Raw genomic sequence first — 21,283 nt, forward strand, 5'->3', positions numbered from 1 at the left:
TGGACAGAGGTTGTAATCTACTGTTCCACTCCATTCGTTCCAGTTTAATTACCAGCTTGTCGTGTGTAATTTATGAAACACTTTGCAAAATCTAAATATACACTGTATATGCAACACTCTTATCCAATGCAATTGTCACTTTATTATAAAAAGTAACCAGATTGCTAAAACACAATCTTCCTTTAACAAATCCATGCTGGCCACCAAAGAGTATTTTTCTGTTGCCAACCCAATTCTGAATCTTGGTCATAACTAACCTCTCTAACACTTTAACCACAACTCCAGATACACAGACTGGTCTATAATTCAAAGCCCTACTCTTATCACCACCCTTATGAATCAGAACAATTTTAACCTCTTTCCACTCCTTTGGAACTTAACCCAGTTCAAGACTCATGTTTAAAAGATATGTAAAAGCTGTTGTTGACTGATTAGAACATTCCCTCAAAACAATGGTGAAATAGCATCAAATCCTACAGCCTCATTTACCTCCTGTTCACTTACTAACAGTTTCTCCTCCTCGTTTCCCACTGCTTTTAAGTTCTGCATGATGTCACATTCATAAGAATGAAGTACCTTTATAAATTGCTCATTAAATATCTCAGCTATATCCTCCACAGTGGTTATCATTCCTCCGTTTCTACTGGTCACATATCAAAAAAATTCCTTAGGATATTTTTGATTACATTAGTTAACTGCTGCTCATACTGCACTTTTGTTACCCTTATCAAGTGAATCACCTTCTTCACCTGCTCTTTGTACTTCTCATGCGACTGGTTGTTATAATACTCATCTTGTGCTTCTTCCAGATTGCATATGTTATTTCTTTATTCATCCATTTCACTTCTGCTCTATTTACCCTCTTAACATTCTGATATTGCCTATTGCATTCTGGAATACATTCTGATATCATCATCATCATCATCTTCCTTATACCCTCTTTTACCTTGCGGTGTCGAGGGTCCATTGATCATCGGACCTCACTCCGTTTACAGGATAAGGTGGTCAGCCTTATGCCCTGGTGTATCCTATGGCCTGTAGTGTTGAGTTCTCAAGGCCAGTTTGCCTGCTTTGCGGGATGAAAAACCCCAGAATAAACTGGGGAAAAATCCCATTCTGAAAAATACATTCTGATATTGCCTCCACCAAATAGTTCTTGAGTAGAGCCCAAGCAACATCGATATCCTTTCCATCCAGTTTCTCTTTCCAATTTATTACCGCAAGCTGTTTCCTCAGCTTTTCATAATTACCAGCCTTATGATTCCACATATATCCCTTTCTAACAGATGTCCTCAAATGACTGGTCACCCTGCAAGTGATCAACTCGTGGTCACTCTCACCAACTGGTGGAAGATTTCACACCTCATTTATAATAACATCATCTGATGAGATGATCAAATCCAATACTCTTGATCCTCGTGTACCCTTCATTATGTACTGCCTAAGGTAACTGTATTTCAGAAACTCCAGAAATTCATTTTCTTTGCCCCAGCTGCAGTCTCTTGATTCGAGTCTATATTACCATAATGAGTCACCCATAATGATCATTTGTTTCTTGCTGGCAGCGCCAATTTGCCTATACATTTCTTTCTCATTACCAGCCATATTACCAGGTCTATATTAACACACAACTAAATATTTCATTGTGTTCACCTCCATCTCACACCATACTGCCTCAAAATTGTGGCCACTATTTGCACTTACAAATCCACTTTAGATGGGCACAACTCATCTGCTACCATCAACAGTACTCCTCCTCCCTTTCTTCTTGATCTATCTTCACAAAAAATATAATATCTGTTCATCTCTATTCCTCATCTAACCATGTTTCACTTATAGCAAGAATTTTGGGGTGAATAAACTCAATCAATGCATCAGTTTCGTTCCCCTTATTTCAAATACTCCTGGCATTAGTAAACAAACATAAGAAATCATTTCTATTTCTACAAGTCCTACGAACTTCACTTCTCTGATGTGACTCTTCAATACCTTTCCCAGTACCTTCCTCTAGATTACCACCAATTCTACAACTTTCCTTACATCTAAACTCTCCACTCACATACAGGCCATCCTAATATTTTTTTTTGCCCACTTACACATTCACCTCTGAATCCAGCATCTACCTGTTTCATAAAGTGTCTTCCCATCCACTCTGATTCCCCCCCCCCCATTTCCTACTTCTACTCTCTCATTTACTTCATTCATGATATTCATCTATCCATTTGCAAGTCTCCCAATCCTGCTTTTTTTGCTCTTTCATATCACCTCTCCAGCCAACTCACACCAAAACCATTTATACCTACTACAACCACCAACTCTTTTGCTTTCTTATTCCTCATGTCCAACACTTCAGTCACTCTGCTCACTCTACCACCAGGAAAACAAACCTTATGCACCTCATTCACCACACCTCTAATAATGGAATCTCCATAGAAAGCCACTCTCAAATCATTCGTTGCATCTTTTGCATGGCCATCTTTCCTTTTATGGAGGAATGACAGATCCTCATAGAGATTGGTTAGCACATGTGTGCAGTATTCCTGCCATGCAGTGTAATCCATTGCTGATAAACACTGAACTATCTGTTGTACGTAAAGGCACCCAGCTCCTTAAGGATTCTCTGTAGTGACTGCCATGGTATCCCAGGTTTTACTTCTGTTCGGTGTTGACTGCATTTCGGAGACTGTAACACTTGCTCCAGCACACACCTGTGATTCTCATTTGTGTTAACAGTTTGTGGTCTCTCCCTGAATGCCCTTTGCACTGCAGCAGAACACTTCCAGTATGTTGGAACCTCTCAATTAAGTCAATGATTGACACTATTGCTTGTGGCATGCTTACCAAAATGACAAACAAACAAACTGCTCACAAACATGTGAACCATTTGCTCTTCCAACTCCATATGAATGAACTAATGCTCATCAATAAGTGTCTTTTCTTCCAATGACAACACCATTGCTACAGCTAAATGTAATTGCATAGATGCTACATGTGTTATGCTGTTAATGTGCATGCAGTCAAATGGCTTATCTCTTAGTGCGTGTACTGAAGGAGTGTTGAAGTTCGGTACTGTTTTTTTTTTTCCGCCATACCGTATTTTATTTCAAGAGAGATAAGTATTTTCATAACTAAAGTGATAAAATGATAAAATGATATGATCATCGAGGGTTATGTGATCTATGTCGCTGAAGCATTAAAGGTTATTTCACCACAACTGAATGATTCTCTGTTATATTTACTATGATAACTATTAAAATTCAAATTGGCTTGTTTTAGAATTGCTATTAAAAATGTTCTTTTTTTTAGAATTACTATTAAAATTAACATGATGATATCCATTGGAAAACTTATTACAAATATTTAATACAGTGAGTATACCAGTTATTTTTAATACCAATCTGCAAGTTTTTACTTAGCAGATAGGTATTAAAAATAACTGGTTAAAATTGATTCAAATTGAACAAGATTTTATAAGCACTTCACACTAGTATACTTCTTCTTTTTAAACCACGTTAACATGAAAATTGTATTACCCAGATATTTAAGCTATTGGTATAAAAGTAAAAAATTGTTTTATTTATTTTTGCTTGATTCTGCTTATACATTAATTCTGGTGACATAAAAACTTTCAACATATAATTTGCTTACTTAACATCCCTTGGAAGGTCCTAAAAAGTTGTCTTGATAGGTGGATGCACTAAATATGTGAACGTTGCAACAAAAAAAAAGGTGATGTTCTTCATATTCAAAAGACTGTCTAGGCTAAAGGAATGAGGATCTCTGATAAAGATTTAAAATTTTTTACTTGGTCGTCCTTCTACATAACTCTTTTGACTTCAAATTCAGCCATTTTTCATTTTTTTGAAATTTTGAGAAAATTTTTTTTCACTGAGGTTTTCTACTGAGGGTATTCACCATACCCTACATCCGTGGCACATCGGAAAAAATAGCCAAAATTTTAAAAAAGTACAACCCACACACACACAGCATTTAAGCTCTGCCGCAAACTTGCTACCCTTATCCATTCTACAAAAGATTAGCTCCCTCCTCTCTCAGTGCCTGAAGTTTATAAAGTACCCTGTTCCTGTAAGCTGGCATACTTTGGACAGACAGGATCAGACCATCTGCCTAGAGGAACACAAGTCATGCATCTGCAACCACGACTATGGTCAGTCAGGCCTGGCTGACCATGTCTTGGATACAACCCACAGGATTTGCAGCCTTGGAAAAAACCACCATGCTCCACCACAGTAAATTCAAAAAAGAGATACTATAATCATGTGGAGGTTTCTGTGGTTAAGAAGTTCAATCGAATTATTTCGGTTTTGTGACCACATTTTTATTTAAAAAAAGACTATTTTTTAAAACTAAACAAGAAATCAACCAAATCTAAATAAATATGGTTGCATTAAACTTCCTAAGATTTGGGAAACACTAATCATCAGAGATCCCACCTTGCATTATAGGCCACCTACAACCACCAATAGAGGGCGCTCCACCTAGATAGGACTTTAGAGTCACCCATGTGGTTGGCTTAGCATTGTGTGGTATTTGTGCATATGTTACATTAGTTTTTTTTTTAACGAACTTTTTTAATGTTCATAATACCAACAAATGAACTTGTTTTTTTTTGTAATTTCTTATAGTTTGTGCTTTAAACTATTAGTTATCTTTACACCTGAAGACATTAGTCTGATGACTAACGAAACTTGTCAGGTTTATTTTTTAGTACTTGTTTAGTTTTAAAAAACAGTCTTTTTTAATAAAAATGTGGTCACAAAACCGTAGAGATACTATTTTTAGAATCTGCAGCAGCTCTCAGATATCATCATCATCATCATCATGCTTATCAAGGATTTAGGCCTAGCATGGCCTGCTCCGGCCTTAGAAGTCATCATTGAATTGTTTAAGAGGACGTCCTGGTTTTCTTTTTCCTAATGGCTTGTTTTGGTAATCTTTCTGTTTTCATTCTTTGAACGTGTTCCATCCATTTATGTTTATATTTTTTAATTTTTTCTATTACTGGTTCTTAGTTTAATTCTTTCATAATTTCTTCATTTCTTTTGTGATCAAATAGGGTATACTTTGCAGTTTTTCTCACAGACTTCATTTCTGCTGTTGTTAATCTTGGTTTGTCTTTTTGTTTTATTGTCCAGATTTTGCTTCCATACATTAAGACTAGTAGGGCTAATGTATTGTATACTTTTAGTCTGGTTTGTTTTTAAACTAGGTTTGGTTCAAATATAGAATTAATTACACCTGTTATTTTTAAATATTTTGCAATTTTTACGTTTATATCTTTTTCATTTTCATATGTGATCATACATCCTAGGTAGTTAAATGAATTCACCTGTTCTAAGATCTTGTTATCTATTACTATTTTAGTTCTTGCTGGATCTTGTCCTTTAAAGGCCATAGATTTTGATTTTTCTGTTGATATTATCATACCATAATCTTTGGATATCTCATTTAGATCTAAAATAGCTTTCTGTAAGTTATCTGTCAGATATCAACCAAATCTAAATAAATATGATTGCATTAAGCTTCCTAAGATTTGGGAAACACTAATCATCAGAGATCCTACCTTGCATTCCAGGCCACCTACAACCACCCATAGAGGGTGCTCCACCTAGAATGGACTTTAGAGTCACCCATGTGTTTGGCTTAGTATTGTGTGGTATTTGTGTATATGTTACATTAGTTTTTTTGTAATCCCTGAAGATGTCTCAGTGACAGACGAAATATAGGAAGCATTAAATTCTGTTTTAATCCTTTCTGAGTGCTGTATACAATCCATTAAGCCTCCGACATGATGTCCTGCTGTAATAATACATGAAGACATTACAGCCAGTATTGTGTGTGTGTGATCTTATGATCTTTTTTCATTTCATATATAAAAATCTTATTTGGTATTCTTCTTTCTGTATTTCTCTTAAATTTTTTGTTATAATTATCAGATTCAGTAAACATTTTTCTAAGGAGATTTAATACAATTCAGTCCATAGGCCCACTCCTAAAACATTTAATGACAATGGTAATTGTGTTCATGGGAAGTCCAGAAAGGATGAAAAATCCCCATCTAAGGGCACGACTTGTGGAAATATTGGAATCTCTGATGCCACCCAAAGAGCAACGACCTATTTTAATATCAAGGTAGTTATGTTTAGTCTGCATTAGTTTTTAATTATTTAAATATTTACTTCATGTATATAACAAAATGTTACTCTAGTGAGAATATGCTAAAATATCATGGAATGATGAGTGGGCTAAGAGAGGGAATTATAATTTTTAGAGGATTATTTTTTGTCATGGATTATTATTATTATTTACAGAATTGAATTTCATACTTTCTAATAGCATGTTAGAAAGATTCAACAGGCGATGAAAGAAGAAAATGTGGATTTGTAGAAAGTGTAATATTTTGTTAGACTATGAGTTAGCACAGGCAAAAACAGACTGAAGGTATGAAAGTTAGCATAAATGAAAGAAATGGAAACAGAATGAAAACTAGTTAGACTGAGAGAGTAAAAGAATGCAAAAAAGAAGAAACAAAAGTAAGTGGTATGGAAGGGTAAAGGAAGTATGAATTAGCAAACAGAGTAAGGTGTGGCAGAACAAGAGGTAGTGAGACTACAGGAATTACAGAGAGTGAAATTGCCAGAATGCAAGATTTGAAGAAAGAGTAGATGTTTAATAGAAACAAATGAACGAGTGCAAAAGAATTAGAATGAAAGAAAAAAGAGGAGATGAATGATTTGAGAATAATAATGCATGGAGATTACATTGTTAGAGGATTGGTTAATGAGAGGGCCCATTCAGGAGGGAGAACAAGTACAGTAATTCATGCTTTGGATTTGAGGAGGAAATGAGCAAGAAAATTGGTGATGGTTGTGGGGGAAAAATGATTTAAGTGAATATAAGGAAAATATAAAGGCAGATATCTGGAGATTATTGTGAAGAATGAAAGATAACAGAATAGTGGGAAAGGTTGTCAGTGTGTTGCCGAGGTATGACGATTAGCTGAGATGGAGAGTGAGAATAATGAATAGTATGCTGGTAGAGCTATGTGAGGAGAAGGGAGTGCAGTTTGTGGATATATGGCTTGTATTTGAGGGAATTATGCAGACATGACAGATTGCATTTAATTGGCTTTGGAGTAAGTGAATTGGATAAACTGTTGCTAGTGGAAGTGCAGTGTGTGATACAAGCAAGAGATCTGAAGTAAGAGGTGAAGTGAAAGGACAGGGAGACACAGCATGGGGAGATGGGAAAGGTTGTCACTGTGTTTCTTAGGTATGACAGTTATGAGTTGAGACAGAGAGCCAGAATCATGAATGATATGCTGGCAGAGCTCTGTGAGGAGAAGGGAGTGCAGTTTGTGGGTATATGACATGTATTTGAGTGAAGAATGGAATTATATGGAATTATACAGATGTGACAGATTGCATTTAATTGGCTTTGGAGTGAGTGAACTGGATAAATTGTTGCTAGATGGAAGTGCAGTGTGTGTGTGTGTGATGCAAGAGAGAGATCTGAAGTAAGAGGTGAAGTAAAAGATCAGGTGAGTGGTACAAGAGAGACTGAAGTGCTTGGCAATTGAAACAGTAGTAGTGTGAGAAATGAAGAGAGAATGGGAATGCAAGAGGAACAGGAAAATGGGGGAAGCCTGGGTGGACAGGGAGACACAGAGAGTAGAAGTTGGAAGAGGTAGTAGTGAATGTATGTATGGGGATGATCAGTATAGAAATAGAATAGATTGGGATGTGAGTGGGGTGGTTGTGACCGAGCAGATGTATGTGGTAAGCTGTGTAAAGGTGATTTGGCAAAGGCAAGTGTGGTGGGGAAATCATAATCAATAAATGACTTAGGTAGGGCTGGTTATAGACTTAAAAGTGAACTGTGGTGCTTTACAAATTCAAAGAGTATCAGAAATAAGAGAAATGAAATTGTTTCACCGATTGAGTTTATTCATCCCATTTATTTATTTAGCATATGACATTATACATCACAAAGCATTAAATTCATGACAAGCAATAAAAAATTACAAGTTAACATCTAGATTACAAATAAAATCAATTGATTCTTTGGTTGCAAACAGGAATTTATTAAAGGACAGTCTTGTATAAGATGCCGCACTGATTGCTTCTCGGCTCCACAGTTGCAGTTTGGGGGAACTACGTGGTCCCACTTGTGAAAAGCATTAGCACATTTACCATGTCCTCTTCTGATTTTCTTGAGAAATGACTAGATTCTATGCTGTAATTCAAAACCAGGGGTTTCTCCATGATACATATCATAATGTGGCATTCTGTTGGTGATTCCTTAGTGGAGGTTTTCTAGAATGAAGTCTGTTGATATTATGGTCTTCAAGATCAGAGTGGATAGGGAACTGTTGATTGGACATGATCTTGTATTCTTGAAGAAGTGCTTTGATCTGAGTAGGTTTGGCAGTGCTATATGGCTTAGAATTGGGAGCCAATAAATAGGAGTTGATTTAATTGTATCTGAGATCAGACACATCGTGTTATTCAGTTGTGCATCTGCAAGTTTCACATGGGCACTATTCTTCAAACTGAAGCACAGTGTTCTGTGTCAGAGTAGACAAGACCAAGAACTGAGCACCTCAATGTGTTAGCTGTAGCACCCCAAGAGGTGCTGCAGAGTTTTTGCATTACATTATTTCTCATTTTCAGTTTTTTAGCTATTTCAGACAGGTGAGTCTTGAATGATAGCATCCTTTCATGGATGACTCCAAAGTATTTAGGATACTGCTTATATGTAAGAAGGTTATCCTCAAGATAGATTTCTAAAGGTCTATTCGTCCAATTTGTTGTTAAGGTGAAAGCATGAGGTTTCTGGTTTCACTAGGCTTGAGTCTCCATTTGCGAAAATATTTTCCAAGGGAGTTCACATCAGTGGTTAGGATTTCTTCCATCATTTCGACAAATTTATGTCTAGCTTCTATAGCCCAGTCAATAGCATACCCGAACTTTTTGGAGCGTGTATTGGGCATGTCAGCCACATATAAGGAGAATAACAGCAGAGCTAGCACTCAGCCTTGTGGCACACCATTGTTTAACTTCCTTGGAAAATTGAGTGCCTGAAATCCAGGTTTTCTACTATCTCAATCCATTTTTTCCTTGTTGAGCAGTTAGGAAATAGATACTGCCTGGGAACTGAGAAAGAGATAATTTAATAGCAACAGTGTGTGAGTGTAGTCTGAAGGTCAAAAGGCTGAATAAGGTAAGTGTAAAATTAATGAATGAGGGTAAACATGAAATCTGGAAGAAGGGACTTTGGAGACAACACATGACAAATAATAATAATAATAACGAAGAGCAAAGAGCAGGGCAGGACAGGAGAGTGACTTGGTTGGTAAGGACAAGAAAAGTGCAGTATGAGCAGAAATTAGCTAATCAGGCCAAGATAAACCTTCATAAGTGTTTTCGATATGTGGCAAGTAGAAAGTAGAATGACTATGGTAAGATGATGTTAATGGATGAAAGTGGATGATTGGTGACTGCTGTAGAGGACATAGTCAAGGTATTCAGTTGAGCATTTCATCAGGATGTTTCATCCTCAGTGTGAAATCAGAAGCTGAAGTATAGAAAATGAAATGAGAGAAGACTTAATGGTGTGCAAGCAAAAGGTATATGAGGATTTAAGTAAGCTAGATGTCAATAAGACAGTAGGACTTCATGACACATCACCAGGTGTCTTAAGGGAATGTTCCAAGGAGGTGTAATCAGTCTTGGCGTAACTGTTTAATAGGAGTCTTGCAACAGCACAATTCACAAAGTGAAAGGAAGGCAAAATTGTTCCACTTTAAGGTGGTGATTAGGCTAAGACAACATATTATAGGCTGATCTGTGTATCTGAAGTTGTAATTAAGGTATTGGAGAGATTGGTGAGAGATAGGATACAAAAGTGGATTGATAACAGTGGTATTCTTTGTGCTTATCAGCATGGGGTTTGTTAAATGTAAGTCATGTTTTACCAACTTGCTTATGTACTTTAACAAGGTGACAAATATATTGGACAAGGGGATGCATATGCAGTAGTATACTTAGATTTTGCTGAGGGTTTTGATTGATTGCCACACCACAAATTGGTCACTAAACTAAAGCAGATGGAATTGGTTAACAGACTACTGAGTTGGATAGGAGACTGGCTATCAGATAGATATCAGCAAGTTGTATATGATGGTATACTATCTCAAAAAAGGAACATCACTACTGGTGTGTCACAAGAGTCAGTTTTGGGACCATTATTATTTAATTTGTATATTAATGATATTGGGATGAGTTTAACTGGTGATATACAACTGTTTGCAGATGATGCAAAACTTGAGAGAGTGATGAGGAATCAAGCAGTTGTTGCCACTTACAGGACGAGTTGAATAGATTGTATGAATGGACAACAGTATGGTACTGTCAATTCATTGTTGCAAAGTGTAAGGTTCTGAAATTTAGTAGGCAACAATGGGTGTAAAATATACACTTGGCATGGAAATTTTGGAGGAATTTGAGGAGATAAGAGACCCTGGGGGGGAAGTGAATAGTGACCCGTTGTTCATTGGTTACATTGCACAAGTTGTGAAGACATCACATCTTATCAAATTATGGAAATCATGTGGAGGAACTTAATTTATAGAAATAAAGAGATTCTGTTGCATTGGTGTTGTTTGTGATGTGGGATATAAGGACAGATTGAGGGAATGCAGACTGAGGAAGAGGGGATATAATTGAGACATTTAAGTTGGTAAAGGGATGTTACCAGGTTAATGTGCAAGAAATATTTCATAGAAGTGGTTAGAACAAGGGGATATCTCTGGAAGCTGTATAAGGAGGGTTTGAGCAGGGGCATAAAAAGCAGGTTCTTTGCATGTAGAGTGGGTGATGAGTGGAATGCATTGCCTGATTTTATTGTGGTGAATGCAGATTTTTTTTAATTTTTTTATATATACCTGATCCACACACAAAAGGCTACAAGACCTATAGCACATTGGTGCCGTGTTTGGGTAAGAGGAATAGAAGAGAGGAGGAGTCTGTTCATGTTTTGCTTGAACGACTGAGGATTGTAATCTTTGGAGAAGGCAGAGTGGGAGAGACTGCCAAAGGATGGAAGTAGGTGCAATGAAAAAGGAGGCAGTGACTGTAAAAGAATGTTGGTTAGCAGTGTTAGCAGTATGGGTAGAGGGATAATAATGACTAATTCAGCAGAGCACTGTCCATTAAAGTATCTGTAGAAGAGGCATAAAGCAGAGACTGAATTGTGAGAGAGGGATTATTAATTAGCCAGATTTCCCCTCTTCTGAATAGATTTGAGCAATCTTAGAGAGGATTTTGGTGCACCATCCCAAATATGGGAGCAATATTCCATGGCTGGCAGATTTGGGTTTTTTTACAGAGTTAGCAGCTGTGAAGGTGTGAAGTAGTGTCTTGTACGAAAAAGTACAAGAAGTTTTTTGGCAGCTGCAGAAGCTATAGTTGAAATATGGTTATGTCAGGAAAGATCAGAGGTGCAGGTCAGTCCAAGAAAAGAAATCTGATCATGTTTGGATATCTCAGTATTACTGAAGGTAAGGAGGAGGAGGAGGGATGCGAGCTCTTTCTTGTGAGAGATCAGACAGACCTGAGTTTTGGTGGCATTGAAGTTTACAAGGTTGTCCTTGCCCCATTGTAATATAGCTAGGAGATCTGAGTACAGGTCCCTGGTTGTGGTAGATCTTGAGGATTCTAATGCTTGAACACTACAATGTTTGTCGAATGAAAAGGAGGAATGGAGTGTACTGTCACCAGCAATGTTATGTATAGGATCGAACGTCTGTGAGAACAGGTCATTTATATACAAGAGGAAGAGAATGGGTGAAGGAACTAGAACTGGGATACTCCTGCATTGGTGGGAAAATCTGAGGAGAGTAAATCATCTACCATGACACGTAGTGAGCAACCAGTGAGTAAGTTAATGATCCAGTTGCAGAGTGAGGAAGGCAGACCCTTGTGCCAAATCCAGTCAAATGGCTAAAGAGTCTAAAGATACATTGAATGAGTTTAAGGCATGGTTTGATGGACATTGTGTGTAACAGCATTTGCCTCCCACTATGAGTTTTTTGACTTCATGGAAGTCTGGTGTTAATAATAACATTTTAGTAATTTTTCATGCTTTCTAGTTGCACTTGCCTCTAAATGCCTATCCATATCTACTTCCCAAAACAGAACTATTGCATGCCCATCTGAATAGACGATGATACTGCTGTCTGTAGGATTCCATTGCCATTCAACACCTAAAAGAGCAGTTCTCAAAGTTCATTATCTTGCAAAAAAGTTTTGTCCTTTCATGGTCTCCAGAAGTATGTGATAAAAATTTTGAAATTTCCAGGGGAATGATCTACTCTGCACTAATACCAGCATTTCATTTTGTGCTACTCACAGCAATTTTCATGATTCCTGTGAAAAGGGTTAAACCAAATAGTCAAAATACAGAACCCTATAGTACACCACCAATCCTCCTTTTAGACTCAGCACCACTTTACATCACTTACTTATACTGATCGGTCAGTTACTCTCCTATCCATGTGAGTAGGTTTTTTTTTTTTTTTTTTTTTGTACATCCATCGATTTGGGTTTATATAACAGTCTTACATGTGAAATCTTGTGAAATGCCTCGGCAAAATTCAGAAGTATAATGGTATATATATATATGTTATTATTATTATTATTATTGTTCCGGGAAACTCCAAGGAGTCGACAGACTCATCATATATATATATATATATATATATATATATATATATATATATATATATATATATATATATATATATATATATATTGATTATTCAGCTCTGCTTGATAACAGATATGGATATACCATGAGAGCTAGTTAGGGATGTAATTCCTAACTAGCCTCTTCAGTACCTTGATGATCACACTAGAGAAACTGGTTGTTCTATTATTCATTTTATCATTCCTACCTTCATGAGTGGAGAGAGAGAGAGAGAGAGAGAGAGCATTACATTGCCTCCTTTTACTTGTGAGGAATCATCCATGTTCTGCCTGAATAGCCAGGTCAGGTGCATTGTTAACTGTCTTGAAAATTACTTCAACACCTATGTCAATATCCCATCCAGTCTCACTGTTGCATCCAAATCAAACATTACATTTTATTCCATAGCATTTATGAGTTTGCATAAGGATGATGTCCGTTATGAAAGTTATAAGCAGTGGGCTAGAATAGTCACAACTGTTGTACGGAAAGCAAAGTCTGAGTATGAAAAAACTGGCTCTGCATGCTAAAGACAACCCACAAGAATTCTAACGATATGCTGCAAGTAAAAGAAAGAATGAATATGAAAGAATAACTCTTCTAAATGCAGATGGCTTGAGGGTTACAGATACAAAAGAGGTTGTTCAACTAAAGAGTGCTCATTTTGTTAAAAGCTATCAACCTGGTATATACAACATTGAACTCACTGCTACTTCTTCACTGGATGAAGAAACTTAGGTGTATGAGGATGAGGTATTAGAGTTGCACAAACTGAATAAAAATTCAGCAATCGGGACTGATGGGATATCAGCATGTGTGCTAAAAGAGTGTTCAGCTGAACTAGCTATTCCTTTGACCAGGCTGTTTAATATTAGACACGGAACAGGGAAGATTCCGCAGGAATGGAAAGAATGTATGGTAATTCCATTGTGGGAGGGGGGGTGTGTGCAAAGACCGATGTATCCAACTATCAACCAATTATTATCTCAGGAGTGGTGGTGAAAATTTTAGAAAAATTGGTTAGGGCGGCTCGCATTCAGAAATGGGTTGACAGTGAATCTCTACTTTGCAATGAGCAACATTGGTTTACTAAGGGAAGGTCATGTTTTAGCAACTTGCTCACATTCTATAACAAGGTTACCATTGAACTAGATAAGAGGAACAGATACACCATGATACTTTTGGATTTTTGTCAGGCTCTTGAGAGAATGCAGCATGGAATATTGTTGCATAAATTGGAGAATGTGGAATTGGACATGAACATACTCCAGCTCTCATGAACAACATGAACTCTTTACTAAATACTAAATTCAAACAAAAAACTAAGCAGCAACTTAAACAAAACCGAAAATCTGGCCCTTAAATCCTTAAAAAATAACCAAGACATTATAATTGCGAAAGCAGATAAAGGTAATGCCACTGTCCTTTTATACCATACAACATACATTGAAAAAATGAACCATTTGATATCAGACCACAACACCTACCAAATGGTAAACTACAACCCTCACAAAACATATCAAAAAGAAAACAACCGAATTAATCAAATCTGTCCACACATGTCCCGAAGAAACAACAAAAAAATTAATACCTCATTATGCCCGCTCGCCTAGAATTTATTGCCTGCCAAAAATACACAAAGCAGACACACCATTATGATTGTTGAAGGAGTTGACAGCCCAAATTATCACTTAGCCAAAAAAATTAGCGGCCACACTCAAGGAATTGGTAGGTCAGTCCCCTTCCTACATAAAAAATACACAACATTTCATAAATAAAATTAAAAACATTACACTCAACGACCAAGATTTATTAGTCAGCTTTGACATTACTTCCTTTTTCACCAATGTCCCAATCAATGACACTATCTTGCTCTTACAGAACATATTTCCACAAGACATCATGGCCCTCTTTGCCCATATACTCTGCTCTGGATATTTCGTGTAGCAAAACAATTTTTACCTTCAAAAAGAGGGTACAGCCATGGGCTCACCACTCCCCCCCAATGGCTAACTTTTATATGGATGACTTTGAGCAGCATGCTCTAGAGACAGCATGTCTAAAGCCCAAAATTTGGCTCAGATGTGTCGACGATATTTTTGCCATTTGGCCCCATGGCCTCGAAGCACTAAATACATTCCTTAGCCACCTGAACAAACAACACAAACATATCCAATTCATCATTGAAATAGAAAAAACCAACTCTCTTCTGTTCCTAGACACACTCATCATACATCTTTCCTCAGGCTGTCTCTCCTTCTCAGTCTACCGCAAACCTACACACAGAGGCCAGTACATACACAAAAATTCTTATCACACCCAACACAAAAAGTAGGGATCATAAGCATCCTTAAACACAGAGCTCAAACTATTTGTTTAAATGAACAAGCTCTAAACCAGGAATACAGAATCATCAACCATACGTTTATAAAAAATGGATACAGTAAAAAAAACTATTACAAGATCCTCCACAGAGATACCATTAAAAACAAAAAAGACTTCAAGAATGCTATTGCCATAACTTATGTTAGAGGCATTTCCGAAAAAATAGATAGAACACTACACAAATACAACATTAAAACCACCCTTAAACCCCCGAATAAGTTAAGACACCTACTCAGTTCTTCTAAAGATCCTCTTCTACACCTAACCCACCCAGGGGTATACAAAATACAATGTGCACATAACATACGATACATTGGAGAAACAGGGCGAACTATCCCAATTAGGCAAGATGAACACAAATGACACATTAAATACCTCCATTTTGGAACAACCTACCTTTCTGACCACGCACTCCAAACATACCACAGAATTGATTGGAAAAATACCAAGTCCCTACATCGCACCAAAACCTGGTTTGAGAGGAAATTTAAAGAGTCGTGAAATGCTCTAACATAACCCATTCCAAGAATGTGGAGGACCCATCTATAACCTGTATAACAACCTAAACAAGCTGAAGAAAATTCCCACTACAAGAAGACAACCTGGTGAAGTGTTTATAACATTCAACAGCAACTGAAGCAAATCATATTATAACAATCAGAACTGTACAAATCCAGAAGAATATTAATACATGAGGACTTTAGCAGTTTATTGTAGTTGTATTTTTTATTTTTATTTTATTAATTAATTTTTTTATTTATTTTTATTTATTTATTTATTTACTTTTATTTTATTTTATTATTATTTTTTTTTATCGCTAGAGGTCAGGCTAGGAAAAAGATTAATTAACAACGTAGATTTAGTTTACCAGTATACAGGGCTAGAGCATGTAGCTTGGTTCCATATACGCATGTATCCTTCTGATGATGACCTCGATACAGGAGTCGAAACATCAAGTGTTTATTTTATTAATAATTAGTAAAATAATCTTTTCAACACGTGTGTTTTTGTGTCCCTAAATTTATAAATATGAATGGATTAGCTTTTATTGACTACATATTATTTCTGAAAAGAAACACTATCTTTTGGAAATTTTAAAAGGTTTTGAAGTGTTTGAACTAGTTTTTATTTATTATTTGTTTGTTTATTGCCTACGTCTTTTAGTATAGAAGCTGTGCAGTGTGAAGCTTAGCAAAAGTATAATAAATTGTAGCAAGTTTTATGATTTGTTTAGCAGGTAAATTATACTTGACAAAGAATTATATTAACTATTAAAACAAGAAAATAATTTCATGAAATGTGGTAAAGAATTTTATTTTATTTATTTATTTATTTTTTAGTCTGCAATGACACCTGGAAGTTTCTCAGTGTACTGCAATCTATAAACAACTTTTTTGAGTAATTGTTTTTGAATGAGTTGACCTCAGGGGCTCACTTTAGTGAGTACGGGCATGGCAAACCCGAGGTACCAGATGCTGGACCATGCCTTACTTCATGTAATATACATCTGTTATATTATTCAAATAGACTGGTCCCTCCCCTTCTTTCTCCTCTCCTTGCTCCTTCCGCCTGATGCTATTAGACTATTCGAGGGCTAGGGGTGAATCTTTCCTATCTTGCTAAGTCATTTCGTCTTATGCAGCCACCGAAGGTGGCAAGCTATATAGGACTATATAGGAGGCAAGCTTGGGACTGGCACCTCAAGAGGTGCCAGTCCCAAGCCCGGATAAATGGCAAGGGTTGATGTCAGGAAGGGCATCCGGTCGTAAAACTTCACTGCCAGCTCTGTCTATGATATGAGCCAAAGAGAAAATGATATAAGGGCTAGGGCGTACCCCTTAAACGACGCGCAGCCATATCACCCTACAGATTCGAGAAGTGGATGAGGGCTACCGCATCAAGGGCGGGTGCGGTTAACAAAGCGAGCCCAGCAGGTGGAGAGGATGTTGTGAATGGGAACACTGAATGTTGGTAGCATGACTAGAAGGGGAAGAGAGGTGGCAGACATGATGAGGAAGAGGAAGTTGGACATTTTATGTGTGCAGGAGACAAGGTGGAAGGGGGGAAAGGCAAAGGAACTGGGAGATGGATATAAATTGTTTTACTCTGGAGCAAATAACGAGGGAAGAAATGGTGTAGGAATTGTGGTGTGTGGCAGAATGAAGGGTGAAGTACTGGAAGTGGGTAGAAGGAACAACAGGATCATGCAAATGAAATTGGGTCTTGGAGAAGAGCGGGTGGTTGTATTATGCGTATATGCCCCGCAAATTGGATGTACAACAGAGGAGAAAGATGAGTTCTGGAACATGTTAGATGAAGAAATGAGGGAACTGGAAGAAAACGAGATAGTGATTGTTGGAGGAGACTTAAACAGACACATAGGGAGACAGAATAGAGACTGTGAAAGGGTGCATGGTGGCCACGAAGTGGAAATGATGAACCAGGAAGGAGAGAGGGTTGTGGACTTTGCAGTAGCATTTGATCTGGCAATTGTGAACTCGTTTTTCTACAAGAGGGAAGAACATTTGATAGCATTTAGGAGTGGTAACAACAGTTCACAAATTGACTACATTTTGACTAGAAGAAAACATCTTAAGGTTGTGACAAATTGTAAAGTAATTCCAACAGATCAAGTGGCACAGCAACACCAACTGCTGTGCACAGACTTTAAAATAAGATAGAAGATAAGAACCTCTGGAAGCCATGGGATGAAGAAAATTAAGTGGTTTTGCTTAAAAGAAGAGAGTGTGAAGAATCGTTTTAGGGAGGGAGGGGGGTGTTAGAGAGGATTTTGGATGGACTGGAAAGTGTACAAGATTGGTGGAAACATAATTCAAAAGTAATCCTGAGCTGTGCAATTGAGGTGCTTGGTGTGAGACATCTGGAAAGATTAGAGAGCAGAAGGAGGGTTGGTGGTGGAATAATAATATACAAGTGGCAGTGACAGCTAAGAGGAAGGCAAAGCAGAAGTGGGATGAGTCAAGAGTGGAAAAGGACAGAGAGAGAAAGCAAGAAGCCAAGAGAGTTGTGGCACAGGCGAAGACCATGGCATATCAAGATCTGTATGATCAATTAGAAACAAAGGAAGGGCAGAGAAAAATTTACCTCCTTTGCTGCTTTATTTCTACATTTTGCTAGTTGGTAAATTTTTCTCTGCCCTTCCTTTGTTTCTAATTGATCAAAGGCAGATCAAAGATGTTGATGGAAGAGTATTATGGAGGGATGTGGACATAAACAGATGGAGAATATACTTTGAGGGACTTTTGAATGAGGAAAATGCAAGGACTCACAGAGAAGATGGGCAGCCTTCTGAGGGGATGGTGCAGAACATCGGTAGAGTGGAAGTGATGGAGGCTATGAAGAGGATGAGGAATGGAAAATCGGTGGGCCCCCGACACGATTCCAGTGGAGGCATGGAAGGCACTGGGGGAAGAGAGAATTGACCTGCTGTGGGACCTGTTCATGAAAGTTTGCCAACAGGAAAATATACCTGAGGAATGGAGGGAGAGTACTCTTGTCCCCATCTACAAGGGTAAAGGAGATGCACAAGACTGTAAAAATTACAGAGGAATAAAGTTGATGTCCCACACAATGAAAATCCTAGAAAGGGTTCTTGATGGAAGATTGAGGAAGGAGGTGGAGATTACAAAGAAACAATTTGGCTTGATGCCTGGTAAGTCACTTTTCCATCATCTGCCGTAACCCAAAGATAACAGATGTTATCTTTGGGTTACGGCAGATGATGGAAAAGTTTCGAGAGAAACAACGGGAGCTACATCTGGCATTTATTGATCTGGAGAAAGCATACGATAGAGTGCCAAGGGAAGAAGTCTGGAGGTGTCTGAGGGAGAAGAAGGTTCCGGAGAAATATGTCAGGTTGGTGCGGGAGATGTACAGAAATGTGAAGACAAGTGTTTGGATCTGTCTGGGACAGACAGAAAGTTTTCAAGTAACAGTTGACTTGCATCAAGGGTTAGCATTAAGTCCGTTTCTGTTTAATATTGTGATGGAGGTGGTGACAGAGGAGGTAAGAGAAGATGTGCCTTGGACAATGTTGTATGCAGATGACATCTTGCTGTGTGCAGATTCAAGAGAAGAAGCGGGAACTAAACTGGAAAGATGGAGAAAGTACTGGAAGAAAGAGGTATGAGACTGAGCAGAAGTAAGACAGAGTATATGTGTTGCAGTGGGTGGTGGCCAGGAGACAGATCTGGAGCTGTAAGGAAATGTCATCAGGAATGTGAGGGACTTTAGATACTTAAGTTCAACAGTGGAAGAAGATGGAGAAGCTGAGAAGGAAGTGGGATGCAGGATACAAGCGGGTTGGAGGAACTGGAGGGAGATGGCTGGAGTGTTATGCGATAAGAGGGTGCCAATCAATCTGAAAGGCAAAATCTATAGGACAGTAGTGAGGCCAGCTGTGACGTATGCTATAGAAACTGTAGCCCTGAGGAAAAATGACATCAGCAGGATGAAAGTAGCAGAGATGAGAATGCTTAGGTGGATGTGCGGTGTGACCAGAAAGGATCGTTTGAGAAATGACTATGTGAGGGGAACAGTGAAAGTTACGAACTTAGGAGCGAAGATATAGGAGGCAAGGTTGAGATGGTTTGGTCATGTGCTAAGGAGGGAGGACGAATATGTGGGAAGAAGGGTCATGCAGATGGATGTGCAAGGAAGGAGCAAGCGTGGGTGGCCAAAGAAGAGATGGAAGGAGCTGGTAGAAGAGGACTTGAGGATGGAGACTTTGGATGTGGTGACAGCCCAAGACAGGAGGATGTGGAGAAGACTCATCATCAACAGTGACCCCACTTAAGTAGGAGAAGCTGCAGAAGAAGAAGAAGAAGAAGTTTTTGAATGAGTTGGTTATAGGGAAGATTAGACTTTTTTTTTTTTTCTTTTTATCATCTTCTGTTAAGATATGTAAAACTTTTTTTAGCATGATAATAATGCTGAACTCCTTTCAAGCACAGATCATGGCAGAAATGTTGAATAACATGATGATGAATTGTATGTATACAGCAGATATGTTAGATGCATCACATGTATGAGATTGCTCTAATTTCTGAATAATTTTTTTAAAGATGTAACTCTCGTTTTAGTGAGTCACTAAATGTTTTTTTTTTATTCTTGTTTCTAAGATGAATAAATAGAAACTTATTTATCCTAATAATACTTCCAGGTCATAGCAAAATATGTTGGTATTATTTAAATGTAAATAAAAATATGGATCACAGACATGAAAAATGACCAAAAAATAGGAAGCTAAATTAAATAGCTTTCAAACAAAATGTTATCATCATCAAATTCCTGCCATGTACCCTCAAGGGGTGTACAGGATATGATAGTACTACATGAAAAAAAAACATCATTACTAACTTCCTATCTACAATTTCCCTCCAGATCAGTCTGTTACTTGTCAAGACTCCAACATTATCAGATTTTATATTTCTATAGTCTAAGGCACTTTGTACCGTATCATTCCACCTATATCTTGGTCTTCCTCTGGGTTGTTTTGCTGCCAACCTGGCAGAGAACACTTGGTTTGCTAATCTTTCCTCGCCCATTCTGTCTAAGTGATCATACCACCTGAGATTAGCTCTGCTAATGCATTCCTGGATGCTGACAATGTCAAGTTCTTTCCTAATATCCTAGTTTTTAATATGATATTGCCATTGATGCCATCTGTTCATGCCTCTAATCTTTCTCAGGACTCTCATATCTGCGGTCTCTAGTCTTTGGTCAAGTGTTTTACTTCTGACCCAGCTCTCAGATCCATAAGTTAAAACTGGTTTGAACACTGTCTTGTATACAGCTAATTTAGTGTTCCGACTAATTTCTCTCTTATTCCATATGAATTTATGGGAATATAACAAGGATTTGTATGTTTAAGTCTAGTGGATCTGGAAAAGCATCTGACAAGGTGCCAAGAGCAAAACTATTTAAAACACTACAGTTATATGGTGTAAATGGTACATTATATTAAGCAATACTTAGTGTCTTTATTTGAGATGTAAATCAACAGAAGTAAAGTTTGAAGGAGGTACAGGACAGTGGCTTTGATGTTAAATCAGGTGTGAGACAAGGATGAACATTATCCTGTATGTTATTCATCTATATCAGTGGTTCC

The 21,283-nt window shown here is 37.6% G+C and overlaps 1 protein-coding gene across 6 annotated transcripts in view; it reads left to right on the top strand.

The window, feature by feature from the left end:
• Positions 1-21,283, top strand: part of Ube4A (Ubiquitination factor E4A) — a 346,330-nt gene that overhangs the window by 240,186 nt on the left and 84,861 nt on the right. For all 6 annotated transcript variants that reach the window (XM_090399157.1, XM_090399156.1, XM_090399154.1 and 3 more), the window contains one exon: positions 5,999-6,153. In XM_090399157.1, coding sequence (XP_090255283.1) covers positions 5,999-6,153 — 155 coding nt within the window. The remainder of the gene's footprint in view (positions 1-5,998; positions 6,154-21,283) is intronic.

Source organism: Typopeltis vanoorti, chromosome 10 (assembly GCF_054136105.1).
Source record: "Typopeltis vanoorti isolate ZY-2024b chromosome 10, IOZ_Tvanoo_1.0, whole genome shotgun sequence".
Lineage (NCBI taxonomy): Eukaryota > Metazoa > Arthropoda > Arachnida > Uropygi > Thelyphonidae > Typopeltis > Typopeltis vanoorti.